General features: G+C 38.8%; 2 protein-coding genes across 9 annotated transcripts in view; one reads left to right on the top strand and one right to left on the bottom strand.

Annotated features, from left to right (window-relative positions):
- The first annotated feature begins 10395 nt into the window (after positions 1-10395).
- Positions 10396-13182, top strand: FAM237B (family with sequence similarity 237 member B). Of its 2 annotated transcripts, XM_053609650.1 has the most exons (3): positions 10396-10497; positions 10636-10684; positions 11881-12406. In XM_053609650.1, the coding sequence occupies exon 3, from the start codon at positions 11884-11886 to the stop codon at positions 12301-12303; it is 420 nt and encodes a 139-aa protein (XP_053465625.1). In that variant the 5' UTR covers positions 10396-10497; positions 10636-10684; positions 11881-11883; the 3' UTR covers positions 12304-12406. The 2 variants fall into 2 exon arrangements, with proteins under 2 accessions (XP_053465625.1, XP_053465624.1); XM_053609649.1 differs by lacking the exons at positions 10396-10497; positions 10636-10684 and adding an exon at positions 12724-13182 and having other exon boundaries at positions 11801-12274.
- Positions 13183-23500: 10318 nt separating this feature from the next.
- The window catches only part of CFAP69 (cilia and flagella associated protein 69), a 65151-nt gene continuing 61273 nt past the window's right edge, over positions 23501-27378 (bottom strand). For all 7 annotated transcript variants that reach the window (XM_053553706.1, XM_053553707.1, XM_053553705.1 and 4 more), the window contains 3 exons: positions 25677-25763; positions 24283-24387; positions 23501-23731 (listed from right to left, as the gene is read on the bottom strand). In XM_053553706.1, coding sequence (XP_053409681.1) covers positions 23561-23731; positions 24283-24387; positions 25677-25763 — 363 coding nt within the window. In that variant the 3' untranslated portion in view covers positions 23501-23560. The remainder of the gene's footprint in view (positions 23732-24282; positions 24388-25676; positions 25764-27378) is intronic.

Below are 27378 nucleotides of genomic sequence, written 5' to 3' on the forward strand. Positions count from 1 at the left end.
TGTCACGGAGCCACCACTCGGCTTCCAAGGCTGCATGTGTCCACTGGACTAGTGAGAGGGTTGTCAGTGTTTTGCTCTTGGGCCTGCTTCCAGCTGCTTATTTGAATCCTAGTTCTGTGATGGACTACTCCCTGGGTGCAGCCCTTACTCTCTATAGTCACTGGGGCCTTGGACAAGTTGTTACTATGTTCGTGAGGTTCCATCACAGAAAGCTGCCAAGGCAGGCCTTCTGGCACTTTCAGCTTTAACCTTTGCTGGGCTTTGTTATTTCAACTATCACAATGTGGGTATCTGCAGAGCTGTTGCCATGCTGTGGAAACTCTGACCTTTTTGACTTCCTACCTTAAGAAATGATTGTATGCCTCTTTGCCTCTGCTTTGTCGTGCCATTCAACTCATAATAAATTAAGGAAGAAATAATTAAGTCCATTGGTGCACAAAGCTCTTGTTATAATCATGTGGTTATTTTCAAATGTTAATTTTCGAGGAAAAGATTTGAGAGGTATTATGGCCAAGAAATTTTAAGACTGAGTTTCATATATAGTGAGTTAATGGAGTTATCTCTCAACTTCTAACACAGCTCACAGTTTAACAAAACTTTATGCAACTATATGAGCTTTTGCCTTTTAATTTATCAATCTCTTTAAGAGATTTTAGCTTTATTACTATCAACACATAATCAGACTTCTATATTTGTTCTAGGAGTCAGGGACAAAGGGAAAAACTGTTAACTCATGAATAATGACTTTGCAGAAAATTAGATGGTTGTTTAATTTTTGAAAAAATCCCTCTCTGCTCAGTTGATACCAGCTACTGATGGTTACATATCCTGGGGAAACTCTAAAATTAGGAAATACTGATATCTCTCTCACATTCTGAATTTCTAAATCCAAGGAAGCAAAGCTTAGAGAGCTTCTGAATGTAGAGAAGTTCCATGTAAGCACTAGATGCCCATTGTAGATGTATCAAAATATTATAAATTCTAAACTAGAGTTAATCCTCAAATGTGTTTTACTTGTTATAAAATAATCTGTCCATAAATATAATGTATAAATATAAATTGTTATTTTTCCATTGTAGAACCCCAACATGAAAATGTATTCTATGAAAAAATATTTTTAAAAATGTTGTATAATAAAAATATATGCTACTCAAAAAAAAATTTTATTTATCACAATAGCCCTTGGAAACAATTTCATTTTTTATCCCTGTTTTAATCTATGGAAACTAAATTATAGAGATTAAATTCACTTGCCCAGAGTTACAAATGACCCTTTGAACCCAGAAGGCTAGAATTAAACAGAGGCAGTTGATTATTATTTTTTTTTTTTGTAAAGACAAGAGTCTCACTTTATTGCCCTTGGTAGGGTGCTGTGGCATCACACAGCTCACAGCAACCTCTAACTCCTGGGCTTAGGTGACTCTCTTACTTCAGCCTCCTGAGTAGCTGGGACTACAGGCACCCACCACAATGCCCAGCTATTTTTTTGTTACAATTTGGCCGGGGCTGGGTTTGAACCCGCCACCTTCGGTGCCGGTGCCCTACCCACTGAGCCAAAGGAGCCATCCTAGAGGCAGTTGATTTTTAAGCTCCATACTCTCCAATAGCTTTGCTGTTTCTCTTCTAGGCTAGACAGTTTACCCCCTTTATCTCTCACCCCCAACTTTTCTTTTCCTTGATCCTAATTTAAAAGAGAATTCATTTAATATTTCACCATAAGGAAAATGTTTGCTGTTGGGTTTTGGTGGACAACATTTATGAGATTAAGAAAATTTGCTTCTAAGTTTTGCTAAGGGTTTTTTTTTTAAACATGAATAGTGGGTATTTATCGAGTTTTTTGTTGTTTGTTTGTTTTGTTTTGAGACAGAGTCTCACTCTGTCTGTCCCTTGGCTAGAGTACAGTGGCATCATCACAGCTCACTGCAACCTCAAACTCCTGGGCTTAACAATCCTGCTCATATTATAGTGAGTTAATAGAGTTATCTCTCAACTTCTAACAAGGCTCACAGGTTAACAAAACTTTATGCAACTATATGAGCTTTTGCCTTTTAATTTATTAATCTCTTTAAGAGATTTCAGCTTTATTACTGTCAACACATGATCAGTTATCAACAAAGGGTTGATAACTAGAATCTACAGAAAACACAAATTAATCAACAAAAAAGAGTAAATAATCCAATCTACCACTGGTCAAGAGATATGAACAGAACCTTCTTTGACAAAGACAGACAAATGGTTAACAAACATTTGAAAAAAACCCATCATCCCTGATTGTCTTGAAAGGGACTCAGCTGGGATTACAGGCATTCACCAGGAAGCCCAGCTAATTTTTCTATTTTCAGTAGAGATGGTCTCCCTCTTACTCAGGCTGGTGTTGAACTCCTGAGCACAAGCAGTCCTCTTGCCTTCTATTTCCGGTGTTTGGATGACAGAGATGAGCCACCATGCCAGGCCTTTTTCTTTTAATTTGTTTATGTGGAGAATACAGTCATTGATGTTCAGATGTTGAACTACCCTTGCACCCAGCTTGATACTTAGGTGTGTTTTTATAAGCCCTGGTGAATTTGGTTTGGTAATATTTTGTTTAGAATTTTTCATCTATAGTCATTAGTAACATGGCTTGTTACTATCCTATCCTCGTCTTCTTTCTGATATGCCAGAATGAGTCTGGGACGTTCCCCACCTTTCAGGAAGTGTTTGATCCTTGAAAGTTGTCTGTAAAATGATATAGCAGTGATTTTTTTTTTTAACAGGAAGATTTTAAATTACCTTTTTAAGGTCTTCAAACTTCATTTACTATTCAGGCTTTGTATTGTTTCTTATACGAGCATTGTAGACTTTTTAAAAAAATATTAATTTCATTTGTTTTCAAATTTATAGCATATGTTTGTTCTTAGCATTCATGTTTTCAATTTTATTCTTTTTTGTACCTGTAGATGTAGAACATTTTCCACCTTTAATATATTTTTTTAACCTTCTTTCTTTTTTTTCTGATGAATCTCATCAGAGGTTGTTCCATTTTATACAAAGAATTAACTCCCCCCCGTTTCATCAATGTATGCTTTTATAAAATGTCTTAAATTTTAGGAGCTTGTTTCTGGTATTGCTTTTCCAACTGTGAAATCTGATCACTTATATCAATCATGTCATATTCAGCCTCTCCTGTCTTGCCACAAGTGTTTAAAGCTGCTAATTTCCTTCAAAGGACTATACACGTTAGTGGTTTCTCCCAGATTTTGATATGCACTTTTTAAATATATTATAATTTCCATTATATTTATTTTAAAATTTATTATTTAAATAAAGGTAGGCACACATTTATTATTTAGATCACCAAACATATAGAAAATTATGTTGTTGTTTCTTATACATTGTAAGACACTGTTAAAACTTTTAAACATTGTGTGTTGTGGTCAGGCAACAGAGTTTTAATGCTAACAATTTTTGAAATTTGTGAGACTTCTGTCAATTTTTTTTTTTTATTGTTGGGGATTCACTGAGGGTACAATAAGCCAGGTTACAATGATTGCATTTGTTAGGTAAAGTCCCTCTTGCAATCATGTCTTGCCCCCAGGAGGTGTGGCACACACCAAGGCCCCACCCCTCTCCCTCCTTCCCTCTCTCTGCTTTTCCTTAACCCCCTCCCCCATGACCTTAATTGTCATTAATTGTCCTCATATCAAAATTGAGTACATAGGATTCATGCTTCTCCATTCTTGTGATGCTTTACTAAGAATAATGTCTTCCATTTCCATCTAGGTTAATATGAACGATGTTAAGTCTCCATTTTTTTTAATAGCTGAATAGTATTCCATGGTATACATATACCACAGCTTGTTAATCCATTCCTGGGTTGGTGGGCATGTAGGCTGTTTCCACATTTTGGCGATTGTAAATTGAGCTGCAATAAACAGTCTAGTACAAGTGTTCTTATGATAAAAGGATTTCTTTCCTTCTGGGTAGATGCCCAGTAATGGGATTGCAGGATCAAATGGGAGGTCTAGCTTGAGTGCTTTGAGGTTTCTCCATACTTCCTTCCAGAAAGGTTGTACTAGTTTACAGTCCCACCAGCAGTGTAAAAGTGTTCCCTTCTCTCCACATCCTTGCCAGCATCTGCAGTTTTGAGATTTTGTGATGTGGGTCATTCTCACTGGGGTTAGATGATATCTCAGAGTGGTTTTGATTTGCATTTCTTTAATATATAGGGATGATGAACATTTTTTCATATGTTTGTTAGCCATTCGTCTGTCTTCTTTGGAGAAGGTTCTATTCATGTCTCTTGCCCATTGATATAAGGGATTGTTGGCTTTTTTCATGTGGATTAATTTGAGTTCTCTACAGATCCTAGTTATCAAGCTTTTGTCTGATTGAAAATATGCAAATATCCTTTCCCATTGTGTAGGTTGTCTCTTTGCTTTGGTTGTTGTCTCCTTAGCTGTACAGAAGCTTTTCAGTTTAATGAAGTCCCATGTGTTTATTTTTGTTGTTGTTGCAATTGCCATGGCAGTCTTCTTCATGAAGTCTTTCCTCAGGCCAATATCGTCCAGTGTTTTTCCTATCCTTTCTTGGAGGATTTTTATTGTTTCATGCCTTAAATTTAAGTCTTTTATCCATCTTGAATCAATTTTTGTGAGTGGGGAAAGGTGTGGGTCTAGTTTCAGTCTTTTACATGTGGATATCCAGTTCTCCCAACACCATTTATTGAATAAGGAGTCTTTGCCCCAAGGTATGTTCTTGTTTAGTTTATAGAAGATTAGGTGGTTATAAGATGTTAGTTTCATTTCTTGGTTTTCAATTCAAGTGTCTATGTCTCTATTTTTGTGCCAGTACCATGCTGTCTTGACCACTATGGCTTTGTAGTACAGACTAAAATTTGGTATGCTGATGCCCCCAGCTTTATTTTTATTACTAAGAACTGCGTTAGCTATACGGGTTTTTTTCTGGTTCCATACAAAACTCAGAATCATTTTTTCCAAATCTTGAAAGTACGATGTTGGTATTTTGATAGGAATGGCATTGAATAGGTAGATTACTTTGGGAAGTATAGACATTTTAACAATGTTGATTCTTCCCATCCATGAGCATGGTATGTTCTTCCATTTATTAATATCCTCTGCTATTTCCTTTCTGAGGATTTCATAGTTTTCTTTATAGAGGTCCTTCACCTCCTTCGTTAGGTATATTCCTAGGTATTTCATTTTCTTTGAAACTATGGTGAAGGGAGTTGTGTCCTTAATTAGCTTCTCATCTTGACTGTTATTGGTGTATACAAAGGCTACTGACTTGTGGACGTTTATTTTATATCCTGAAACATTACTGTATTTTTTGATGACTTCTAGGAGTCTTGTGGTTGAGTCTTTGGGATTCTCTAAGTATAAGATCATGTCGTCAGCAAAGAGGGAGAGTTTGACCTCCTCTGCTCCTATTTGGATTTTTCAGACTTCTGTCAGTTTTTTATTTATGTATTTTATGGCTATGTCGTTAGGTAAATCTAAATTTAGAATATTTCTATCTTTTTCTGAATTGAATCTCTTATCATTATGTAGTATTCCTTCTTCTCCTTTATCATGCTTTTTGTATTTAATATAGCTATTTCAGTTTAAAAAAGTTAACCTGGGTGGTGCCTGTGGCTCAAAGGAGTAGGGCACCAACCCCATATACCAGAGGTAGCAGGTTCAAACTCAGCTCTGGCCAAACTGCAAAAAAAAACCCCGAACAACAACAACAACAAAAAACAGTTAACCTTTGCTCAGTATATTTATTTTCATGTTTCCCCATCCCGATTTTGTGTGTGTACGTTTTGTAACAGCATTAGCAGAATTTGAAATCCAATCACATTTTTCCTCCTTCAGTTCACAAGTTCGGAATATTTATTGTGCTTCTTGACTCAATTCTTCCAACTTAATTGTGATTTCTGTCACTTTTTTTCTCTGCTTCTTTTTTCTCTCTTACTGCTTTTTCAAATAATTGAGTTTTTATCAATCTCTTTTTCTTATTTAGTTTTTATTCTCTTCTGGTTCAAAAGTTTTGTTTTCTTTCTATCATTTACAAATTGCTGAAGAAATTTTACCATATTTAACATTTTACAAAGTAAGTTCAATGTCCATGTATCACTTTTTACCATAAATATTTAACAATTTAACAAGTTTCAACTTATTCTCTGTATCTCATTTTACCCTCCTTCTCTGTTTTCTCCCCTCTCTTCCTTTTCCTTACTCTTCGATTCTTCTTCCTTCTCACCCATATCATTCTTTCCTCGGGGATTTCACTTTCTTCATTACCTAACAGCGATTTGTTGGCTGGACAGGGTGGCTCACACCTGTAATCCCAGCACTTTGGGAGGCGAAGGTGGGAGGATTGAGCCCATGAGTTTGAGCCTGTAGTGAGTTATGACTGGGTCACTGCACTCCTGCCTAGGTGACAGATAACCCATCTCAAAAAAAAAAAAAAAGTTACATTTGTCATCATTTAGCTAGATTCTACATATTTTTAATGTAGCAGTAGACACTTCAGAAAGATCAGTCACGAAAATATTATTTTCTCTCAGTGACTTTGATGATGGACACCATGAGTGGAAGTTCTGGATCACTTTCATATTAAAGACATTATGCCAGCGGCCAGAAAAAAAAAAAAAAGAGAGAGATCATGCCAGTTTCCTTTATTTATGGTGATTATAGCAGTTTATATTCTGGTCAAAAATAAGTAAAGTGTTCATTTTCTCAAAAACTTGCTTTACAGGCACAAGGTACCTGAAGCTTTGAGAATGCCCAAACATGAAAGAACTCATATCTACATTTTACACATAAGGAAACTGGTGGTTAAAAGCTATAAATGAATTCCAAAATCACCTTGGAGTGTCAAAAAGACAGGCCGTCTGATCCCCCCATTTGAGCGAGCCAGGTAGCATTCTACCAGCTTCCTCTTACAAGGCCAGCGGCAGCAGAGGGTGGCACTTGAGCACTTCATGCTCAAACAAAGGGTTCTATTACCACATTTGATGGGATACCCACTTTTAACTTAATGCAGAACATGAAAGTTTTTATAAAAATGTGATGTGTTTTTCAGACCATCACCTGGGACAGAATTTACATAGAATATACTTTTTACCTCAAAAAATATGAATTCAGCTATTGATAACTATATGCACCTCTATCAAATATATAACCAATAAACATTAGGTGCTTTACCTTTTTACCTAAGGGAAAAAAACTGGCTAAAACTGTATTTCACCAAGTATTTTAATCTTTGTTAAGCTTTAACTGGAGAAAACAATATATTATTCCCTTGAAGTCAGCATCTTTTTTCGTGTTCACTGGATATTAGGGTTTACTCTTCTGTGAGGTGGCAGTTAATATCCCTTGCTTATTTTTCTATTATTGATTTAAAAAAAAAAGTTGCCCATGCTGAAGTTCAGTGGCACAATCATAATTCACTGTAACCTCACACTTTGGGGCTCAAGCAACCCTCTTGTCTTAGCCTCCCAGGTAGCTGGGACTAGAGGCACATGCTACCACATCCAGCTAATTAAAAAAGATTTTATTATAGATGAGGTCTGTGGTGCCCAGGCTGATCGCAAATCTATTATTGATGTATAGAAATTCTGCATTCAGGATACTACTGTGTGTATCTGTGTGTCACAATGATCATGCCCAAATAACATGCTGTTAGTCAGTAGTTTTGTCCTCTAATATTCTTCACAAATGCATTTTAATGACATGGGAAAATATTTGAGATAATATGTATTTTTTTTATTGAATCATAGCTGTGTACATTGATATGATCATGGGGCATCATTCACTAGCTTCACAGACCGTTTACCAAGTTTCACATATACCCTTGTAAGATGCACCGCTTGAGATAGTATTAATTGAAAAACAGTATACAAAATTATACGTATGGCATGCTTTTAGTTATGTTTTAACATACCTTGGTGGTATGGTTTGAATATTTGTGTTCCTGCAAAATTCATGTTGAAACAATTTCCAGTGCAACAGTATGTGGGTCACTATGAAAGTTTTGAGGCAAGATCTGTTATAGTTCATTATTTCACTTCCAAGAAATGCAATTAACTCACCTGTGTAAGTTTCAACTTCTGCTTGGCTTATGGAGGTTGATGGGAGGACTTCAATGTTTCTGTCTGAGTGGGTTTTACATTTCTTGGTTTTGTGTCTCAAAACTTTTGTAATGACCCGTATATTAAGAGGTGGGCCCCATAGGTAGTGATTAGGTCATGGCTCTTTCCTCTCTCATGAATGGGATTATGCCTCTTATAAAGGAGGCTGCACACCATACTGGGCCTTTTGCCTTTCTACCTTCCACCACATGTGGACACAGCAAGGCGGCCTTCACCAGATGCCACCTGCACCTTTTCATGTAAATCTGTCCCAAGTTATGGACTCAAAAGCACTCAGCATCCAGTACTGCAAGCGATAAATTTCTGCCCTTTATAAATTCCCCAGTCTTAGGTATCTTGTTGTAAAGCAGCACAAACAGACTAAGACAATTGGAGAAAAAAGTCTGGAAATAAATATTCCAACTATTACCTGCCCCTTTCTTTCTATATTTTACAACTTTTTAGTACAAGTTTTACAACACTTGCATACAGTTAAAGTGTCTTATGAAAAGTAAAATATATTTTACAAAAAAGACTTACAAGAACTATGTAGTTATTCAACAGAGAAATGAGAGCTAATTCATTTTGAAGTACCATTAACTCAGGAATGGAAGAGGTTGCTTCCGTGAAGGGGGAGGGCATATGCCCAAGATTAAATCAAAGATGGACAACAGCTTTGGCTAGTGGGGGAACTTCTTGGGAGGGTGGGGTATTCAAGTTTCAGCTGGGACACTGGGTTAGGTCACTTTTAATGCGTCTGCTAACTTTAAGAGTCCATGATGAGGGGCGGCACCCATAGCTCAGTGGGTAGGGTGCCGGCCACATGCACCATTGCTGATGGGTTCGAACCCAGCCCAGGACTGCTAAAATAAAAAACTAGCCACGCCGTTGTGGCGAGCGCCTGTATTCCCAGCTACTTGGGAGGCTGAGGCAAGAGAATCTCTTGAGCCCAAGAGTTTGAGGTTGCTGTGAGCTGTGACGCCAAGGCATTCTACTGAGGGCAACAAAGTGAGACTGTTTCAATTAAAAAAAAAAAAAAAAGAGTCCATGATCAATGTAGTGGACTAAAACATGTGGAACACCAAGGCAGAAGCACAGAGGGTATTGCCAGGGCTAGACTAATGATGAGCCACACTAACGGATAGGATGAGAACAAGGTGGAGCTTTGAGTAATGGTAGGGCTGGGAGAAGTGGGCTTTGGGGTACAATGACCGCCTGTTGGGTTTGGCGCTCATCTCCCCCACAGTCTCTCCATCCCAGCTCAAGAACCTGAAAGGAAACATGACCTGCCTAAGGGGAGGTGGGTATAAAGCAATTGGCTTTGGATTGATTTCCAGCCCCATCTGATCATCACTACTGCGGCTTAGGCTTAGCAGATGTATTTAAACACAGAGATAGTCCAAACGATGTGTCAGGGCTGGGACTGATGGACAATGAACACATACATGAAATTTAAAGACTTGATCAGTCTTCATTCCACCAAAGGAGAGAGGAAACTCTTCCCAGAGTTAAACACTGTGTATAAGTAGAAGCAAGGGTTTGTTTGTGGGTGTTGGTGTTAATTTAATGGTGCTTAACTAGAGATTAGAATCAGCCAGGGAGGGTTAGGATTTTAATAGGGTCCACAGCCTTGAGAGAGTTTTTCTCTGGACAGGAAACTACAGCGTGGAGCCTGGGTGGACAGAGGGAAAAGATAACTTGAGTATGTGGCCTGACTACTGCCGAGATTAATCTTCCAACTAGAAAAAAAGAAGAAACAATGAAAGGAGAGAGAGAGAGCAAGGAAGACCCTGTGCCGCTGTCATCTCAAAAAGTCGGAGGAGGGAAAGAGCGGCGGAAGCAGCGGCCGAGGCAGGGGCGCGGGGCGCCAGCCTGGGCTGGGAAGGTGGGCACGGTGGGCGGCGCCTCTGGGGCGCGGCCACCCGCTCTGCGCCCGCCCGCCCGCGCTGCCCCTTCAAAAGGAGCGCGGTCGGGTTGCAGGGCTGACTCCGGAGCCCCGCACGGCCGCAGCACAGCCCGCGGCGCCCCCTCGGTGAGCCGGAGCCTGCCAGCGCCCGGGGCCGCGGCCCGCACGGTTCCGCCGGGGGAGCGCTCGGGTGGGTCTCGGAGTGCCGCCTCTCACCTTTGTCCATCTCTGGGAGTGGGCCCGACTGGGCGGGGGGCGAGCCCCCGGGAGGGCCGAGGGTCGTCCGGAGCTGGCGCTGAACAGGCTCCTCCTGTCCCTCCTGAACAGGCGGCGTTCGTGTTCTGAGCAAGCGGAGCGCGCGCCCCCTACAGGTACCCGGCCGCCTCGAGGTCCTCGGTTCCCGCGCGGGCCGCTTCTGCGTCTCCAGGTCTGACCCGGGGCGGAGGGCACTGATTGAGGAGCTAATCTGAAATTCAAGGTGGATATTCTCTGGTACCTCCCAGTCTCTTACTTAGAACTCGTATCATAAACTGGCCACTGTCAGCTCAGTTTGGGGACGATGTGAAACGACGTGTGAATCTTACTTAAATTTGTTCCGTGTGCTTTTTCTTTTTAGCCTGACTTTTTTAGGGGGGAGGTGCCAGACGGCGGCATACAGGAAAGAGGTGAGTCCTCTGTTCTGGGTTTGCTCCCCCCTACTCTCTTTCCGCTGGCTGTCAAGGTTGTTAATGGGGACATTTCTAGTGACAGTCTCGCATTGTAGCTCTGTGGCAATTCATTGCCAACTTAGTCTTTGACTCCACCCATGTGCTGTAGGCCGATTTTACTGAGAAATTAATTGGCAGGAAGACAGGTGCAACTACGCCTTAGAAAATGCGCCTGTGGCTCAGTGAGTAGGGCGCCGGCCCCATATACCGAGGGTGGCAGGTTCAAACCCAGCCCTGGCCAAACTGCAACAAAAAAATAGCTGAGCGTTGTGGCGGGCGCCTGCGGTCCCAGCTGCTGGGGAGGCTGAGGCAAGAGAATCACGTAAGCCCAAGAGCTGGAGGTTGCTGTGAGCCGTGTGACGCCACAGCACTCTACCGAGGGTGGTACAATGAGACTCTGTCTCTACAAAAAAAAAAAAAGAAAATGTTAGGATTTTGCTGAATGTAATTGGCCCTGCACCATCTCATTCTAGCTTTCACCTTTTGTTTTCGCGCTCCTTTAAGTACTTGTATGTTAATTTTCTCCAGCCAGCTCCTGAACAACCCAAGAGAAGCCAGGGAGCCATCAGACATCAGTGTTCAACAAATTTTTCAATAAATAAAAATGGAAACAGCAGTAACTTTGAAACATTTCAAACTGTGTTTGAGAGTTCCAATACCTTTTGGACTAATAGATTTGTAACATCTCCATCAGCAACAAAATGCTTCTCATGGTTACACACAGAAAGGCATGCATTTTGATCCTCTTAGTTGGAAAGTGTTGCGGTGGGAGTCTGGACAGGCAGTGAGGAGACCTGAGACCTGGCTGAACCACATCACCGAGAGTTTTCTAATTTGTAAATGGAGAAGGTTAAAACACATGCCCTTTAAGGCTTCTTCCAGCTTCAAAGGTCTCTAATGAAATGAACCTATCACATTTATATAAACGTGGGTTGGATTATAGTCCCTGGCAAAGACTCTATCAGACACTGGTAATCAGTTTGGAAATCATAACATCCTTTTCAGAGGAAAGGGTGAAAGCATGCAACTTAGAAGAAAACTAACACATGGGTAGTCAAATTTGGCCTGATCAAAACCAAATACTTTTTCAGATCAAATAATTGAATGATTTTTAAAGTTAAAAGTATCCCTCCTAATTTTTTTTTCCTGTTTAGAATATGGATTTTGTCACAAGAAGATGGTTCTGCCTGCCACTAGGCTGTGTGCTGCTGATCAATCTGGTTAAGGCTGATTTTGAATTTCAAAAGGGAGTGCTTGCCAGCGTCAGCCCAGGGATCACTGGAGACATTGACCTCCAGTGCTGGAAAACTTGTTCTTTGACACTGATGGATCTCAAGGAACTCAAGATAGAACACAATGTGGATGCTTTCTGGAATTTCATGTTGTTTTTGCAAAAATCGCAGCGGCCTGGACATTATAATGTCTTTTTAAACATAGCTCAGGATTTCTGGGACATGTATGTAGACTGCTTGCTTTCAAGATCTCACGGAATGGGTAGAAGACAGGTGATGCCCCCCAAATACAATTTTCCACAGAAAATAACAGGAGGTAATTTAAATGTGTATTTAAGAGAATAGCAGTTTAGTTTTCTTTAACTTTCAATTTTTAATCCTTCTGATTTTTTTAAAGTCTAACAAGCTAGCAAATTTGCTATATTCAGCTTTTTTCTCCTAATGTTATAGAGGCTTTGCTTTTCATTTTACTTATATTATTTAGAAACCATGGGAGTTTTGATATACAGATACTTGATTCTAAATGATCTTGGAACATGATACATTTTGGTAGAAAACTGAATTATTGTTTCCTCATGGATAGTTCATAAGAAAGCCATTTAACCCTGTTATTCATATTACATTTGTTGAAGAAATTTTTAAACATTAGACATGTATTTTGGATTTTAAAATTAATCTTTTCATCAATAAGGCTGTGTAAAAGGACGGAGACTTAAGATTCATATTAGAATAAATATCAACAGTTTCTTCTCTCAAATCTTACAGGACTGGATTTTACAAAACATGAGTACTATATTTACGATGGAAAACATGGACTGTACCTCAAGCAAGATGACACTCACCTGAAAGCTCAATTCTGTCAGTATTTATGAGGTCATTTACTGTAGTAATTATTTCTAATACTTCATGATCCAGGTTATATTTTTGTTGGTGTGTAATTGCTTTACTGATACTAAATTGTCATTCCCATCTTTTCAGGTAATTTGTTAATAATTTTTGATTTAGAAGTCATCGTAAAGACTTAGTTTTAAAGAAAACATCACTTAGATGCAAATGTGATATATTTTTAATACAACAGTCAATGGAGTAAAATTGTAACTAATTTCATAAGTTCTCTTATACATTAATATTGACTTTAAAACTGTACCAGAACTAATGCCGGTATTATCATAAAAAGTATTATTTAATCTTGATGTAGTGTACTGTGTGGCTTCTGAAATATGCTTTTCATTACCAAGCCATCTTGTAATTTAAAGTATTTTTCTATACATTGAAGATTAAAAACTTTTTATGTTCTCATTTTTGTTGTTTTTATCTTGAAAAAGGAACAACAAAAAGGCGGCGAGAAACTTCATTTTAGTAAAGTGCAATTTGACTGAATTTTTGGCTTTAGGTGTTAGCTCAGTTGTCTTTTATATTACCTATTTATAAGCTTTCCAGAAACACACCAAACAGTAGGATAACAAGAAGTAGATGAGGATGTTGGAATAATTGGAAATGAAGACAAGAAACTAATATTATGGAGTTATGGTTTAGATTAATACCTTGAATACAAGTTATAAAAGCCAGTATCTTTGATAAAGCATACCTGTAAATTCAGTCCGTTTCCCATTTTTCAAAGTGAAGAGGGACTCGTGAACAGTTTCAAGATTCACATACTTAAGGCTGGGCGTGGTGGCTCATGCCTGTGGACTGCCTGAGCTCATGATTTCCAGACCCAGCCTGAGCAAGAGCAAGACCCCGTCTCTAAAAACAACCAAAAAAAAAAAGCAACAAAAAACCAGCTGGGCATGTGGCTGGCACCTGTAGTCCCAGCTACTCAGGGGACTGAGACAAGGGAATCTCTTGAGCCCAAGAGTTTGAGGTTGCTGTGAGCTGTGACTCTGTGGCACTCTACTGAGGGTGACATACTGAGACTCTGTGTCAAAAAAAAAAAAAATTCACATACTTATAAGAAAAAGCAAACCACTTGTTCAGGAGAGACTTTGATTTTTCTAGAACTAAGAATCAATAGAAATCTGTCCCAAAAGATTTCACCAAGGCTACCATGGTGTACAGCATTTTTTTAGTTATTGTTATGATGACAGATTCTATCCTGTGCAATCTGATTTGCAGAGCTCAAGGGAAAGGTTGCCAGAAGCTGAGGCTATCATCACACTTATCCAGTAATTTATTACTGAGATGTTAATTACTATAATGAATGAGTTATGGTCTCTGCCTTCTTCTTAGGGAGCTTAGAATCTGGGTTATGTGCTTATAGTGTATAAAATAGGGCAAAATGCATAGTTTCTAACCAAGGACACTTCATACCAACTCCAGGTATAAACTGAGGTATAGTTGAGATGTATCTGGTGCTCTTTAATGATAATCTCATCCTTGCATACCCCTACCCACATCCATTCCTGTGTCTTCACAATTCCCCCTTTACATGGAATCTTTATGCTTAGGGCTTATGTGAAGGAAAGAAACACATTATGCCTTCTTTTTTATGGGTGGTGGTAATACAGAAAGGAATTCAAGAGAGAATAAAGCTCACTGATAAGCCGATGCGTATTATCTACTCCTGTGGTCCACAAGGGCCCTGGGCAGTTCTGCCAGGGTGAGAGGCTGCCAGCCAAAGGTGAACTGGTAATTCATTCTAATTAGGACACTAACAACAGCTGAAATTTCTTCACTTGGTGAAAAAACTGTCTTCACAAACAGGATAATGGAAAGTTTCTAGAAAAATGTGAGTTTAGGGATGAGGAGGAGGAAAGAGTAAGAAAAAGTCTGCCCAGTGGGTGATGGAGCCTGCTCTAATCTAATAATGAAAATGGAATGTATTCATCTCTTCCCAGTTCCACATTCAATGGCATCATGTTGGTAGCTTGAAATTGGTCATAGTGGGAATATTTATACCATGCAAATTGGCATATGCTGTAAGTCAGAGCTTTTCTCCCCTGAGAGCAAGTTACATATTCAGCAGAACACTGCTGAGTGCACTCTAAGGGCCTAGAATCTAGACTCAAATTAGTTTATTTTCCTGTTTTGTCAAGTTCTTGTCTCTCAGCCCTAGACATGAACTTAATGTTGTGGCTTCTTGATAAGAAGAGGGGTGTGCTGGGGATGAAGACAGGAGATAGAAACCTCATCATAGCATCCAGAGACATGGAGTCACTCTACCTTCAGCATCAAGCCACCTGCTTCCTATAATTGGCAAGATACCTCCACAACCAAAGGAGAGCAAACACTTTGCTCACTCTCCCTTTCCCTTCCCTATTAAAGAAGAGTAGTAGCATTAGGGTTTGCTTTGCATATTTACATGTTAAGGATAAAACCAGCTATAGTTTTACCTTTTTTTTACTCTCTTTACCTCATGACTAACATTTCCTTTTTATTTGCAGTTTTTGGCCGGGGCTGGGTTTGAATCTGCCACCTCCAGTATATGTGGCCAGTGCCCTACTCCTTTGAGCCACAGGCACCACCCTAACATTTGCTTTTTTTTTTTTTTTCAGACAGAGCCTCAAGCTGTCTCCCTGGGTAGGTGCGGTGGCATCACAGCTCAGCAACCTCCTGTTCCTGGGCTGAAGTGATGCTCCTGTCCCTGCCTCCCAAGTAGCTGGGACTACAGGAGCCTGCCATGACACTCAATTATTTTTTGGTTGCAGCCGTCATTGTTCTTTGGCAGGCCCGGACTGGATTAGAATCCGCCAGCTCAGGTATATGTGGCTGGTGCCTTAGCCGCTTGAGCCACAGGCACCGAGCCAACATTTGCTTTTTACGGTAGAGATAACTTATCTTACTTTGACCAAAATATTTGTTTTTTTGTTTATTTTTGACACAATCACACTCTGTTGTCCAGGATGGATTGCTGTGGCATCAACCTAGCTCACAGCAACCTCAAACTCATGGGTTCAAATGATTGTCCTGCCTCAGCCTCACAAGGAGCTAGAACTACAGGTGCCTGCCACAACGCCTTGCTAAGTTTGTCTATTCTTAGTAGAGATGGGTTATGGCTCTTGCTCAGGCTAGTCTTAAACTCCTGAGCTCAAGGGATCCTCCAGGCTCAGCTGCCCAGAGTGCGAGGATTACAGGTGTGAGCCACCGTGCTTGGCCTGACCAACAGAGTTGTTGCAGAGTTATTTATTTTGCTGCCCAGTTTTCATCTATACTTTTGGTAACAGTTACTCTGATTCGATGGGGTTGGCCTGCTCTGGCACTAGGAGTAGGCAAAACTCGGATTTGGCCAAAGTCATGGTGAATGGCTCAAGAGTGCTGGCCATCAGGAGTGTCAGGGAGCACAGGCAGTTGTAGAAACTGTTGAGAGGGGTGTACTCTTTTCCACTGGATGTGAACCTGAGAGAGTGTCAGGCAGGAGCTGGCAGGGAAGGAGAAGATCCTACTCAGATCATTTCAGTCCTTAGACCCCTCAGTGCCTGCAGTCTAAATTATTCCTAGATTTGGTAGATACAGAGCCTGTAAAAAATTTTTTTTTGCCTTAAACTAGTTGGAGTAGCTCAGATAACAACCAAAAGAGTTCTGAGAGGCGGAGCAAGATGGTGGCTGAATAACAGCTTCCTTGCATCTGGGCACCGTGAGTCTGGGGAGATAGGACTCCAGGTATCACCGGCTGGTGGGATCTGCCTATCATCACCCCTGTGAGGATACAGGGAGTCAGCGAGAGACTTCTGGACCCCAAGAGGAGGACTAAAACAGTGGAAAAATGGCAAGTGGTCGTATGTGTTCAATCTGTCTAAACCCGCCCGCAACTGTAAGTTCAGTGGCAGCGAGACTGCAAACCAGAAAGGCCTTATCTGTGAACTGTTTTGGTGTCTTTGGACTTGGCACTCAGTTGAACTGCCTTGGGGAGAGCCTGAGCGGGAGTGCGGAGAACTTTGGCCGTTGTCTAGGGCCCCAGTCTGAGCCGCTGAGCCAGACAGAGCTAATAGTGTTTGGCTGTGGGTCACAGGGAGCCTTTGTGAGCCATCTGCCCCCGCAAGCTCCGCCCTCAGGGTCGTAGAGCTAGAATCGGGTGGGAGCTGGTAACCCAGCGACCAAGTAGCCTAAGGGTGCGGTCTGAGCCGCCTTGCGACCCTAACCCTCAGGGGCAGAGTGAGACTGGTTTTGGCACACTGGGTAAGTGGATAGCCACTTCAGCAGTGATTCCAGCGACAAGCACTTTCCTGGGAAAGCTTCTGCTCAGCAAGTTTACAAGTTCAAAGTGCCTTTTAAGTGGGCTGAAGAGAGATTTAGGGTGTCTACCTGCTGGGGTTTGAGAAATCAGCAGCCTCCAGTCGTATCAGAACTGTGATTAACATCTCATACCCCAGAAGACCACGTGTTGCCCAGACAATATTCAATAACATATACATACTGCTTTGTTTTTGGTTGTGTTTTTTTTTTTTTTTTTTTGGTTTGGTTGTTTTTTTTGTTTATTTTGATGTTGTTGATGTTGTTTTGTTTTTTAATTTCAACCTTTTCCATACAGATCCTTTTCCCTTCTCAATTTTTCTAGTTTAATTATAATTTCCCATTGCTGCCTTTTTCAATAACTAGAACTTTATTTTTGCTAATGTTTCTACCGCTATTATTTGGTTTTTCACCCAATTTTATCCCGTAAAGTTTTCTGTTTGCTTGTTTTGGTTTGATTTATAGCATTTTTGTCTTTCTTCTCTACTTGGTGGAGGTGGGGTACTGTGTCCGATCAGGTTAGCAAAAAGCTGCTGACCTAAAGGGAACCACCCAACTGGGCACACCAAGAAGGTGGGTTTTTTCTTAAGGTTGTGTCAAAGTACCCTACTGTACACCTCTATTGCTCTGTCTTCCTCTTTCTGTGCCTCTCTTCTTTTTGTCAATATTCCTTTTACCCACCCCCTCTCCTTTCTCTATTTTTCTTTTTTTTTCTTATCACTCGGTCCTCCTTTCTTTCATCCCTTTTTTGCTCTTCAACCTTCTCACCCTTCTGGTCCTGTAACCCTTAGTCCACAGGCATGAGAACTTAAAGAGCAAGAGGAAGTGAAAGGAAAATTAGGGCAAGGAAACAGATAAAAGAAATCACTCATGAGGAAGAATCAGCAGAAAACTCCAGGCAACATGAAGAACCAGTCCAGAACAACCCCGCCAAGGAACCATGAGGTAGCTACTGCAGAGGATTCCACCTATACAGAAATGTTAGGAATGACAGAAAGGGAATTTAGAATACACATGTTGAAAACAATGAAAGAAATGATGGAAACAATGAAGAAAACTGCTAATAAACTGGAAAATAACCAAAAGGAAATCCAAAAACAGAATCAAATAAGAGATGAACGATATGAAGAATACAAAAAGGATATAGCAGAGCTGAAGGAACTGAAACAGTCAATTAGGGAACTTAAAGATGCAATGGAAAGTATCAGCAACAGGTTAGACGATGCAGAAGAAAGAATTTCAGAGGTAGAAGACAAAGTTTTTGAGATAACTCAGATAGTAAAAGAGGCAGAAAAGAAGACAGAGAAAGCAGAACGTTCACTGTCAGAATTATGGGACTTTATGAAGCGTTCCAACATACGAGTCATCGGAATTCCAGAAGGGGAAGAAGAATGCCCCAGAGGAATGGAAGCCATACTAGAGAATATTATAAAAGAAAATTTCCCAAATATCACCAAAGATTCTGACACACTGCTTTCAGAGGGATATCGCACCCTAGGCTGCCTCCACTCTAACCGAGCTTCTCCAAGACACATTGTGATGAACCTGTCCAAAGTCAAGACAAAAGAAAAGATTCTGCAAGCTGCCAGGAGTAAGCGCCAGTTGACCTACAGGGGCAAATCCATCAGAGTGACTGCAGACTTCTCTAATGAAACTTTCCAAGCAAGAAGACAATGGTCATCTACCTTTAATCTACTTCAACAGAACAATTTCCAGCCCAGAATTCTGCACCCTGCTAAGCTAAGCTTCAAAATTGACAGAGAAATCACCTCATTTACGGATATACAAACATTGAGGAAATTCGCCACAACAAGACCAGCTCTACAGGAAATACTTCAACCTGTTCTGCACACTGACCACCACAATGGATCAGCAGCAAAGTAAGAACTCAGAAATTAAAGGACAGAACCTAACCTCCACACTGATGCAAAAGATAAAACTAAGCAATGGACTCTCACAAAATAAGATGAATAGAATACTACCACACTTATCAATTATCTCAATAAATGTTAATGGCTTGAATTCCCCACTGAAGAGACATAGAGTGGCTGACTGGATTAAAAAAACACAAGCATCCATTTGCTGTCTGCAAGAAACACACCTGGCTTCAAAAGACAAATTAAAGCTCCGAGTCAAGGGTTGGAAGACAATTTTTCAGGCAAATGGGATTCAGAACAAATGAGGAGTTGCAATCTTATTTTCAGATACATGTGGATTTAAAGCAACTAAAGTCAAAAAAGACAAAGGTGGTCACTTTATATTGGTCAAGGGAAAAATACAACAAGAAGACATTTCAATTCTAAATATTTATGCACCCAATTTAAATGCTCCCAGATTCTTGAAACAGACCTTACTCAGTCTGAGCAATATGATATCTGATAATACCATCATAACAGGGGACTTTAACACTCCTCTTACAGAGCTGGACAGATCCTCTAAACAGAAATTAAACAAAGATATAAGAGATTTAAATGAGACCCTAGAACAACTGTGCTTCATAGATGCATACAGAACACTCCATCCCAAAGATAAAGAATATACATTCTTCTCATCACCCCATGGAACATTCTCCAAAATTGATCATATCCTGGGACACAAAACAAATATCAACAGAATCAAAAGAATTGAAATTTTACCTCGTATCTTCTCAGACCATAAGGCACTAAAGGTGGAACTCAACTCTAACAAAAATGCTTGACCCACAAAGGCATGGAAATTAAACAATCTTCTGTTGAATAACAGATGGGTGCAGGAAGAAATGAAACAGGAAATCATTAACTTCCTTGAGCATAACAACAATGAAGACACAAGCTACCAAAACCTGTGGGATACTGCAAAAGCAGTTTTGAGAGGAAAATTCATCACTTTAGATGCCTACATTCGAAAAACAGAAAGAGTGCACATCAACAATCTCACGAGATATCTTATGGAATTGGAAAAAGAAGAACAATCTAAGCCTAAACTCAGTAGAAGAAAAGAAATATCCAAAATCAAATCAGAGATCAATGAAACTGAAAACAAAAGAATCATTCAGAAAATCAATGAAACAAGGAGTTGTTTTTTTGAAAATATTAATAAAATAACATTAACATTCGAAAAACAGAAAGAGTGCACATCAACAATCTCACGAGATATCTTATGGAATTGGAAAAAGAAGAACAATCTAAGCCTAAACTCAGTAGAAGAAAAGAAATATCCAAAATCAAATCAGAGATCAATGAAATTGAAAACAAAAGAATCATTCAGAAAATCAATGAAACAAGGAGTTGTTTTTTTGAAAATATTAATGAAATAGATAAACCATTGGCCAGACTAATGAGGAATAGAAAAGTAAAATCTCTAGCAACCTCAATCAGAAATGATAAAGGGAAATAACAACTGATCCCACAGAGATACAAGAGATTATCTCTGAATACTACCAGAAACTCTATGCCCAGAAATTTGACAATGTGAAGGAAATGGATCAATATTTGGAATCACACCCTCTCCCTAGACTCAGCCAGGAAGAAATAGAGCTCCTGAACAGACCAATTTCAAGCATTGAGATTAAAGAAACAATAAAAAATCTTCCAACCAAAAAATGCCCTGGTCCAGATGGCTTCACTCCAGAATTCTATCAAACCTTCAAGGAAGAGCTTATTCCTGTTCTGCAGAAATTATTCCAAAAAATTGAGGAAGAAGGAATCTTCCCCAACACATTCTATGAAGCAAACATCAACCTGATACCAAAACCAGGAAAAGACCCAAACAAAAAGGAGAATTTCAGACCAACCTCACTCATGAATATAGATGCAAAAATACTCAACAAAATCCTAGCCAATAGATTACAGCTTATCATCAAAAACGTCATTCATCATGATCAAGTAGGCTTCATCCCAGGGATGCAAGGCTGGTTTAACATACGCAAGTCATAAATGTTATCCACCATATTAACAGAGGCAAAAATAAAGATCACATGATCCTCTCAATAGATGCAGAAAAAGCATTTGATAAAATCCAGCATCCTTTTCTAATTAGAACACTGAAGAGTATAGGCATAGGTGGCACATTTCTAAAACTGATTGAAGCTATCTATGACAAACCCACAGCCAATATTTTACTGAATGGAGTAAAACTGAAAGCTTTTCCTCTTAGAACTGGAACCAGACAAGGTTGTCCTCTGTCACTTTTACTATTCAACGTAGTGCTGGAAGTTCTAGCCAATACAATTAGGCAAGACAAGGAAATTAAGGGAATCGAAATAGGAGCAGAGCAGGTCAAACTTTCCCTCTTTGCTGACGACATGATCTTATACTTAGAGAACCCCAAAGACTCAACCACAAGACTCCTAGAAGTCATCAAAAAATACAGTAATGTTTCAGGATATAAAATCAATGTCCACAAGTCCTTTGTATACACCAATAACAGTCAAGATGAGAAGCTAATTAAGGACACAACTCCCTTCACCATAGTTTCAAAGAAAATGAAATACCTAGGAATATACCTAATGAAGGAGCTGAAGGACCTCTATAAGGAAAACTATGAAATCCTCAGAAAGGAAATAGCAGAGGATATTAACAAATGGAAGAACATACCATGCTCATGGATGGGAAGAATCAACATTGTTAAAATGTCTATACTTCCCAAAGTAATCTACCTATTCAATGCCATTCCTATCAAAATACCAACATTGTACTTTCAAGATTTGGAAAAAATTAGTCTGCGTTTTGTATGGAACTGGAAAAAACCCCGTATAGCTAAGGCAGTTCTTAGTAATAAAAATAAAGCTGGGGGCATCAGCATACCAGATTTTAGTCTGTACTATGAAGCCATAGTGCTCAAGACAGCATGGTACTGGCACAAAAACAGAGACATAGACACTTGGAATCGAATTGGAAACCAAGAAATGAAACTAACATCTTATAACCACCTAATCTTCGATAAACCAAACAGGAACATACCTTGGGGGAAAGATTCCCTATTCAATAAATGGTGTTGGGAGAACTGGATGTCTACATGTGAAAGACTGAAACTGGACCCACACCTTTCCCCACTCACAAAAATTGATTCAAAATGGATAAAGGACTTAAATTTAAGGCATGAAACAATAAAAATCCTCAAAGAAAGCATAGGAAAAACACTGGAAGATATTAGTCTGGGGAAAGACTTCATGAAGAAGACTGCCATGGCAATTGCAACAACAAAAATAAACAAATCTTCATTAAACTGAAAAGCTTCTGTACAGCTAAGTAGACAATAACCAAAGCAAAGAGACAACCTACACAATGGGAAAGGATATTCGCATATTTTCAATCAGACAAAAGCTTGATAACTAGGATCTATAGAGAACTCAAATTAATCCATATGAAAAAAGACAGCAATCCCATATATCAATGGGCAAGAGACATGAATAGAACTTTCTCTAAAGATGACAGACGAATGGCTAACAAACACATGAAAAAATGTTCATCATCTCTATATATTAGAGAAATGCAAATCAAAACAACCCTGAGATATCATCTAACCCCAGTGAGAATGGCCCACATCACAAAATCTCAAAACTGCAGATGCTGGCGTGGATGTGGAGAGAAGGGAACACTTTTACACTGCTGGTGGGACTGCAAACTAGTACAACCTTTCTGGAAGGAAGTATGGAGAAACCTCAAAGCACTCAAGCTAGACCTCCCATTTGATCCTGCAATCCCATTACTGGGCATCTACCCAGAAGGAAAAAAATCCTTTTAACACGAGGACACTTGTACTAGACTGTTTATTGCAGCTCAGTTTACAATCGCCAAAATGTGGAAACAGCCTAAATGCCCACCAACCCAGGAATGGATTAACAAGCTGTGGTATATGTATACCATGGAATACTATTCAGCCATTAGAAAAAATGGAGACTTTACATCCTTCGTATTAACCTGGATGGAAGTGGAAGACATTATTCTTAGTAAAGCATCACAAGAATGGAGAAGCCTGAATCCTATGTACTCAATTTTGATATGAGGACAATTAATGACAAGGTTATGAGGGGGGGAAAGCAGAAAGAGGGACGGAGGGAGGGGGTGGGGCCTTGGTGTGTGTCACACTTTATGGGGGCAAGACATGATTGCAAGAGAGACTTTATCTAACAATTGCAATCAGTGTAGCCTGGCTTATTGTACCCTCAATGAATCCCCAACAATAAAAAAAAAATTAAAAAAAAAAAAACAGCCAAAAGAGTTCTAACTGATACACTGTTTTACAATTTCAGTTAAGAGAACTGGTTGTCTTTCCAGAGAAAGGGATGACAACTCTCCTGAGTTATGTTGATGTCTTCAATAAAAATAAATTATATGTCCAGACTTTTATTTTTTATAGTATTTTACTAAAATATTTACTTTACACTTACATATAAAGATATTTAACTAAAAATTTATAAGCAGAATTTATTTCAAAAAGTCTCTTGAGTATATCATGTAGGAATACTTTTTTTTGGCTCATCCACTGGTTTAACTGTTTTCACCTTCTGCAAGGCTCCTCCTCGAATGGGCAGTTTTTTAAGAGCAATATCAGTATCAGCCAGAGGTCCTCCTATTAATTGGGCAGGAGTGCTTTCTACTGTTAACACACGACCAGTGGGCACCTAAAAAAGCAGAAGGTAAATATCTAAGAGTCCATTTATAAAATCTGCAATAAGAGAAAAACCCATTCCTCCTTCAGCTTACTTTGGAAAAGACACAAAATGTACACAAGAGTAAGTAGGAGACATTATGACATAATGGAAAGATAAGGGCTCTGGAGCCAGGAAAAGCAGGCTTTTATTCTACTTCTATTACTCAACAGCTTTGTAACCTGGGACAAATTATGTCCAGCAGAAGGTACTGAGAACACTGGCATATGGCACGGATGTACTTGCCAGGCAGAGGAGGCTGCACATTTTCTGTCAAAGAGATATATAGATAGATATGTGTGTAACTGACCAGTGTTTTATAGCAGTTTCTTAGGAACCCTAGAGGGCTGCTCTAAACCAGCATGAGGCAAGAGTGGATGGGTGTACTTAGCAGGAAAGGGTGACTTAACAATGTGAAGTCTGAACAGCAAAAAGAAAAAGTGAGATAAAAATCCCATAAAAATAACAGTTTCAGGGTCTAAATTTGATAATTAAAAAAAAATTATGGAGAAAAATAATCTTACCGTTGTATTCAGGCCTTTAATATCTGTCTGATGAAATACTGCATTTTGTGGTCGCTTAGTGTATCTAGAAGATTCTATAGCTTTTTCCTGAAGTCTTTTTGCTCTCTGCAGAATTTTAAATTAGAAAGATAATAATATTAATTGCTATTACAGCATTAACTATGATACTTAGAATGGAAAGTAAATTTAATTGTGTTTTGCTTATGCTTTGGCTGTTTATTAGGCAGCTCTGAAATCTGCATTTACTCAGTCTAAGATGACAGTTATTAGTAAGTCAGATCCTTTGTACCACTGAAGATGACACCAGTCACCTAAAAATGTTCCTGAGATTTCTAGGCCATTTGCAAACAACGAATAAAGCAGGTCCTAAGGAAATCAGGCTCAATTTTTAGCACATAACTTGATAAGCTACTAACTTTTTATCAGATAACGCATGTTGCAAAATACGTTGCATAAATTAAATACTAACTCAATATACTCAAGTGCTTTAAACATTTAGAATAGTAGATGTAATTCACTGCAGTTATATTCAAGCTCAATATTTGAGACTCTAAACAGGTGAAACGTGAAGTAACAAATGATTTGAAAAAAAAAAGCTGATTTTCATTAGCTATTCCTTAAAAATGCACATAGTTATGAGCAAGTAAAGTTGCTAAGAACTTTCATTGAAAAGGGTGATCCTTGGTGCCTTGAGTAAGCTTGTATATGTAGCTATATTTGATTTTGCTATCTTAATATAGTTTTACTATTTTTGTGGACTAACTTAACATTTAACAATTTGACATCTAGAGAAAGACTTACTACGTTATGTAAAAGAGTATTCGATTACTAATGGAAAAGGTGGGGAAAAATAATGAAATTTTGGAAATCCCTGGTGCCTTTCATGTATTTCAAACAATTAGCATTATCAACTTTTAAAATTATTTTCCAGCTTATAGCTGAAGCAGCTTGTCACATTTTTTACAAAGGGATTTTTATCCCAAATTCCTGGTTAAGCTTTAATATATTTATTTCAGTGATCACAGAGTGGAAAAACACTTGGGGGAGAGAGTAACACAGCATAGGTGCCTATTTTTGGTCCTTTGCTTCTTACATAAAAGAAATCAAAGACTAAGAAGTTTCAGAATAAAAAATAGAGCACATTTTTCCAGCTCATTCCTGCTTATTGTCACCTTATTTATGTAGGCCAGGAACACCATCCTTGCCTCTGCCTGCTATACCAAATGGAATTCCAAGTAACATCTTTTGTGAAAAGGCAATTTCAGTTATCACCCTAAATCACAAGGAGTGGATAGTGTTGGTACTGTACAGAAAAGTCAAATGAATATTCATTCCTGAAAATCTGTAAGAGTTGGTTATTTGCTGTGGAAATTGCAATACTTAAAAAATCCTACCTTTAACGTTTTAGCATTTGATGTTCTAGCCACGAAATTTTCCCATGACTTATTAACCAGTTCTTTTTGCTTGTTTGTGGCTTGTATCTGAAAAGGAGATAATTAAGAGTTTTGGTTTTTATAAAAGCATAGCTTGAAAGACCTTGTTTTGAAGGAAGCACCTGCTCTTTGCTTAGGTAATTTTTAAGGTTGACTCAAGGATTTAAAAACAAAAGCCTTAAAATGGGGAAAAAAAAAATCAGTCATTATATAGCTAAGGTTTTGACTACTTTTCACAAAATGCAATGCAAGACTAATATTTTTATAACAATAATCACTCTCAGCAAGACTGATTATTTTACATGATCACCACTTGTAATTTACAAACTATAATCCAGACAAGCTATATAAATGATTTAACAGTAAATTCACCAGAGAAAATAGATTCATGGTGGCCATTGGTAATAGGCAAAATTATATTGGTGAAACTACTTCCAATTTATAATTGCAGTAAGACAAACAATTTTAGGAGAGTGCTGAGTTTGTTATTGTAATGCAGTCTAGGGAGCTACCTACTAATAACTGCAAAGTCTACAATCCTCAGCAGTCTACTCATTAAATATATAATCAGAGGACACATGCTATTGGTTGGTGTATACATACCATTAAGCTTAAATTATGACCCTAAAAATATTCTTTAATGTTTCTAAGATAATTCATTATTACATCTATATCAGTAAAATACTAGCAAGAAGGTATGTTTCCAATGAGTTACATCTTAATGTATTTCTATCAGTACAGCCAAAAGAGATGGACATACACTACTGGCTATAATGGAAAGGCAAACATGAACTCATCTACATCCATCTAGCTCTCCCTTTACACCTTCTTCTGCCCCTTTGCTGCCAACCTAATGACTATGTGCTGTCATAGACTTCTCACTACTGGTTTAATAATTTCCATGTCCAAGATGCATTTTTTTCTATTAATTATAGCAAAAAAGTACTTATGAATTGACTAATTCACTAGGTCTACTTTTTAATCACACATTATCACCTCAGGACATGTATATAGCTTAGATGTTACAATATAATGAACTCTGTCAACAATAAGCACTTCCTAAAAGTGCACATACAGACTTGTGGTTATAATCTAAAACCAACTTCTAGATGTGGAGACACTAACAAAGAGCTCTTCCCTTCACCCTTCCTCTTCTCCCTCTTCCACCATTCCAAGGATGAACCATAGGATTACATTTAGCTCCAAGAGGTAGAGACACGAGGGTTACTCTCAGAAGACTTCCTAAAAATTAACAAAAGGACATTTATAACATGATTGTTTACTACCTCTTTTTTTTTTTTCTTTTAGATACAGGGTCTTGCTTTGTTGCCCAGCAACACATTAAAGTTAAAAGAAATGAATGTAACATATAGGGCGATGGATAAGCTGAAAATTTCTAGTACACACTAGCAAAATATCTTTAGGAATTTCTTCCCTCCCACCTCCTTCAACCCAGTGAACAAGTATAGAGAGTATACTGTTCACAGAGGTGGTTTAACAATTTTACTTCCAAACACAGTATTTCCCATCAGTTTTTTAAAGTTATTTACACAAAGGGTATTCTACTTCTTCCACTTTTAAAATACATCAATGTATCTAGAAAGACTACATATTTCATACTGGAACGTCTATACTACCCCGTGTCTTATTTTAAGGTGTGCTC

The sequence above is a fragment of the Nycticebus coucang genome, chromosome 11, assembly GCF_027406575.1.
Source record: "Nycticebus coucang isolate mNycCou1 chromosome 11, mNycCou1.pri, whole genome shotgun sequence".
Lineage (NCBI taxonomy): Eukaryota > Metazoa > Chordata > Mammalia > Primates > Lorisidae > Nycticebus > Nycticebus coucang.

Coding starts and splice junctions, on each gene's coding strand:
- FAM237B (XM_053609649.1), top strand. CDS start 11,884: ATGGATTTTGTCACAAGAAGATGGTTCTGCCTGCCACTAGGCTGTGTG. Junction 12,275..12,723: donor TCCACAGAAAATAACAGGAG/GTAATTTAAATG, acceptor CAAATCTTACAG/GACTGGATTTTACAAAACAT.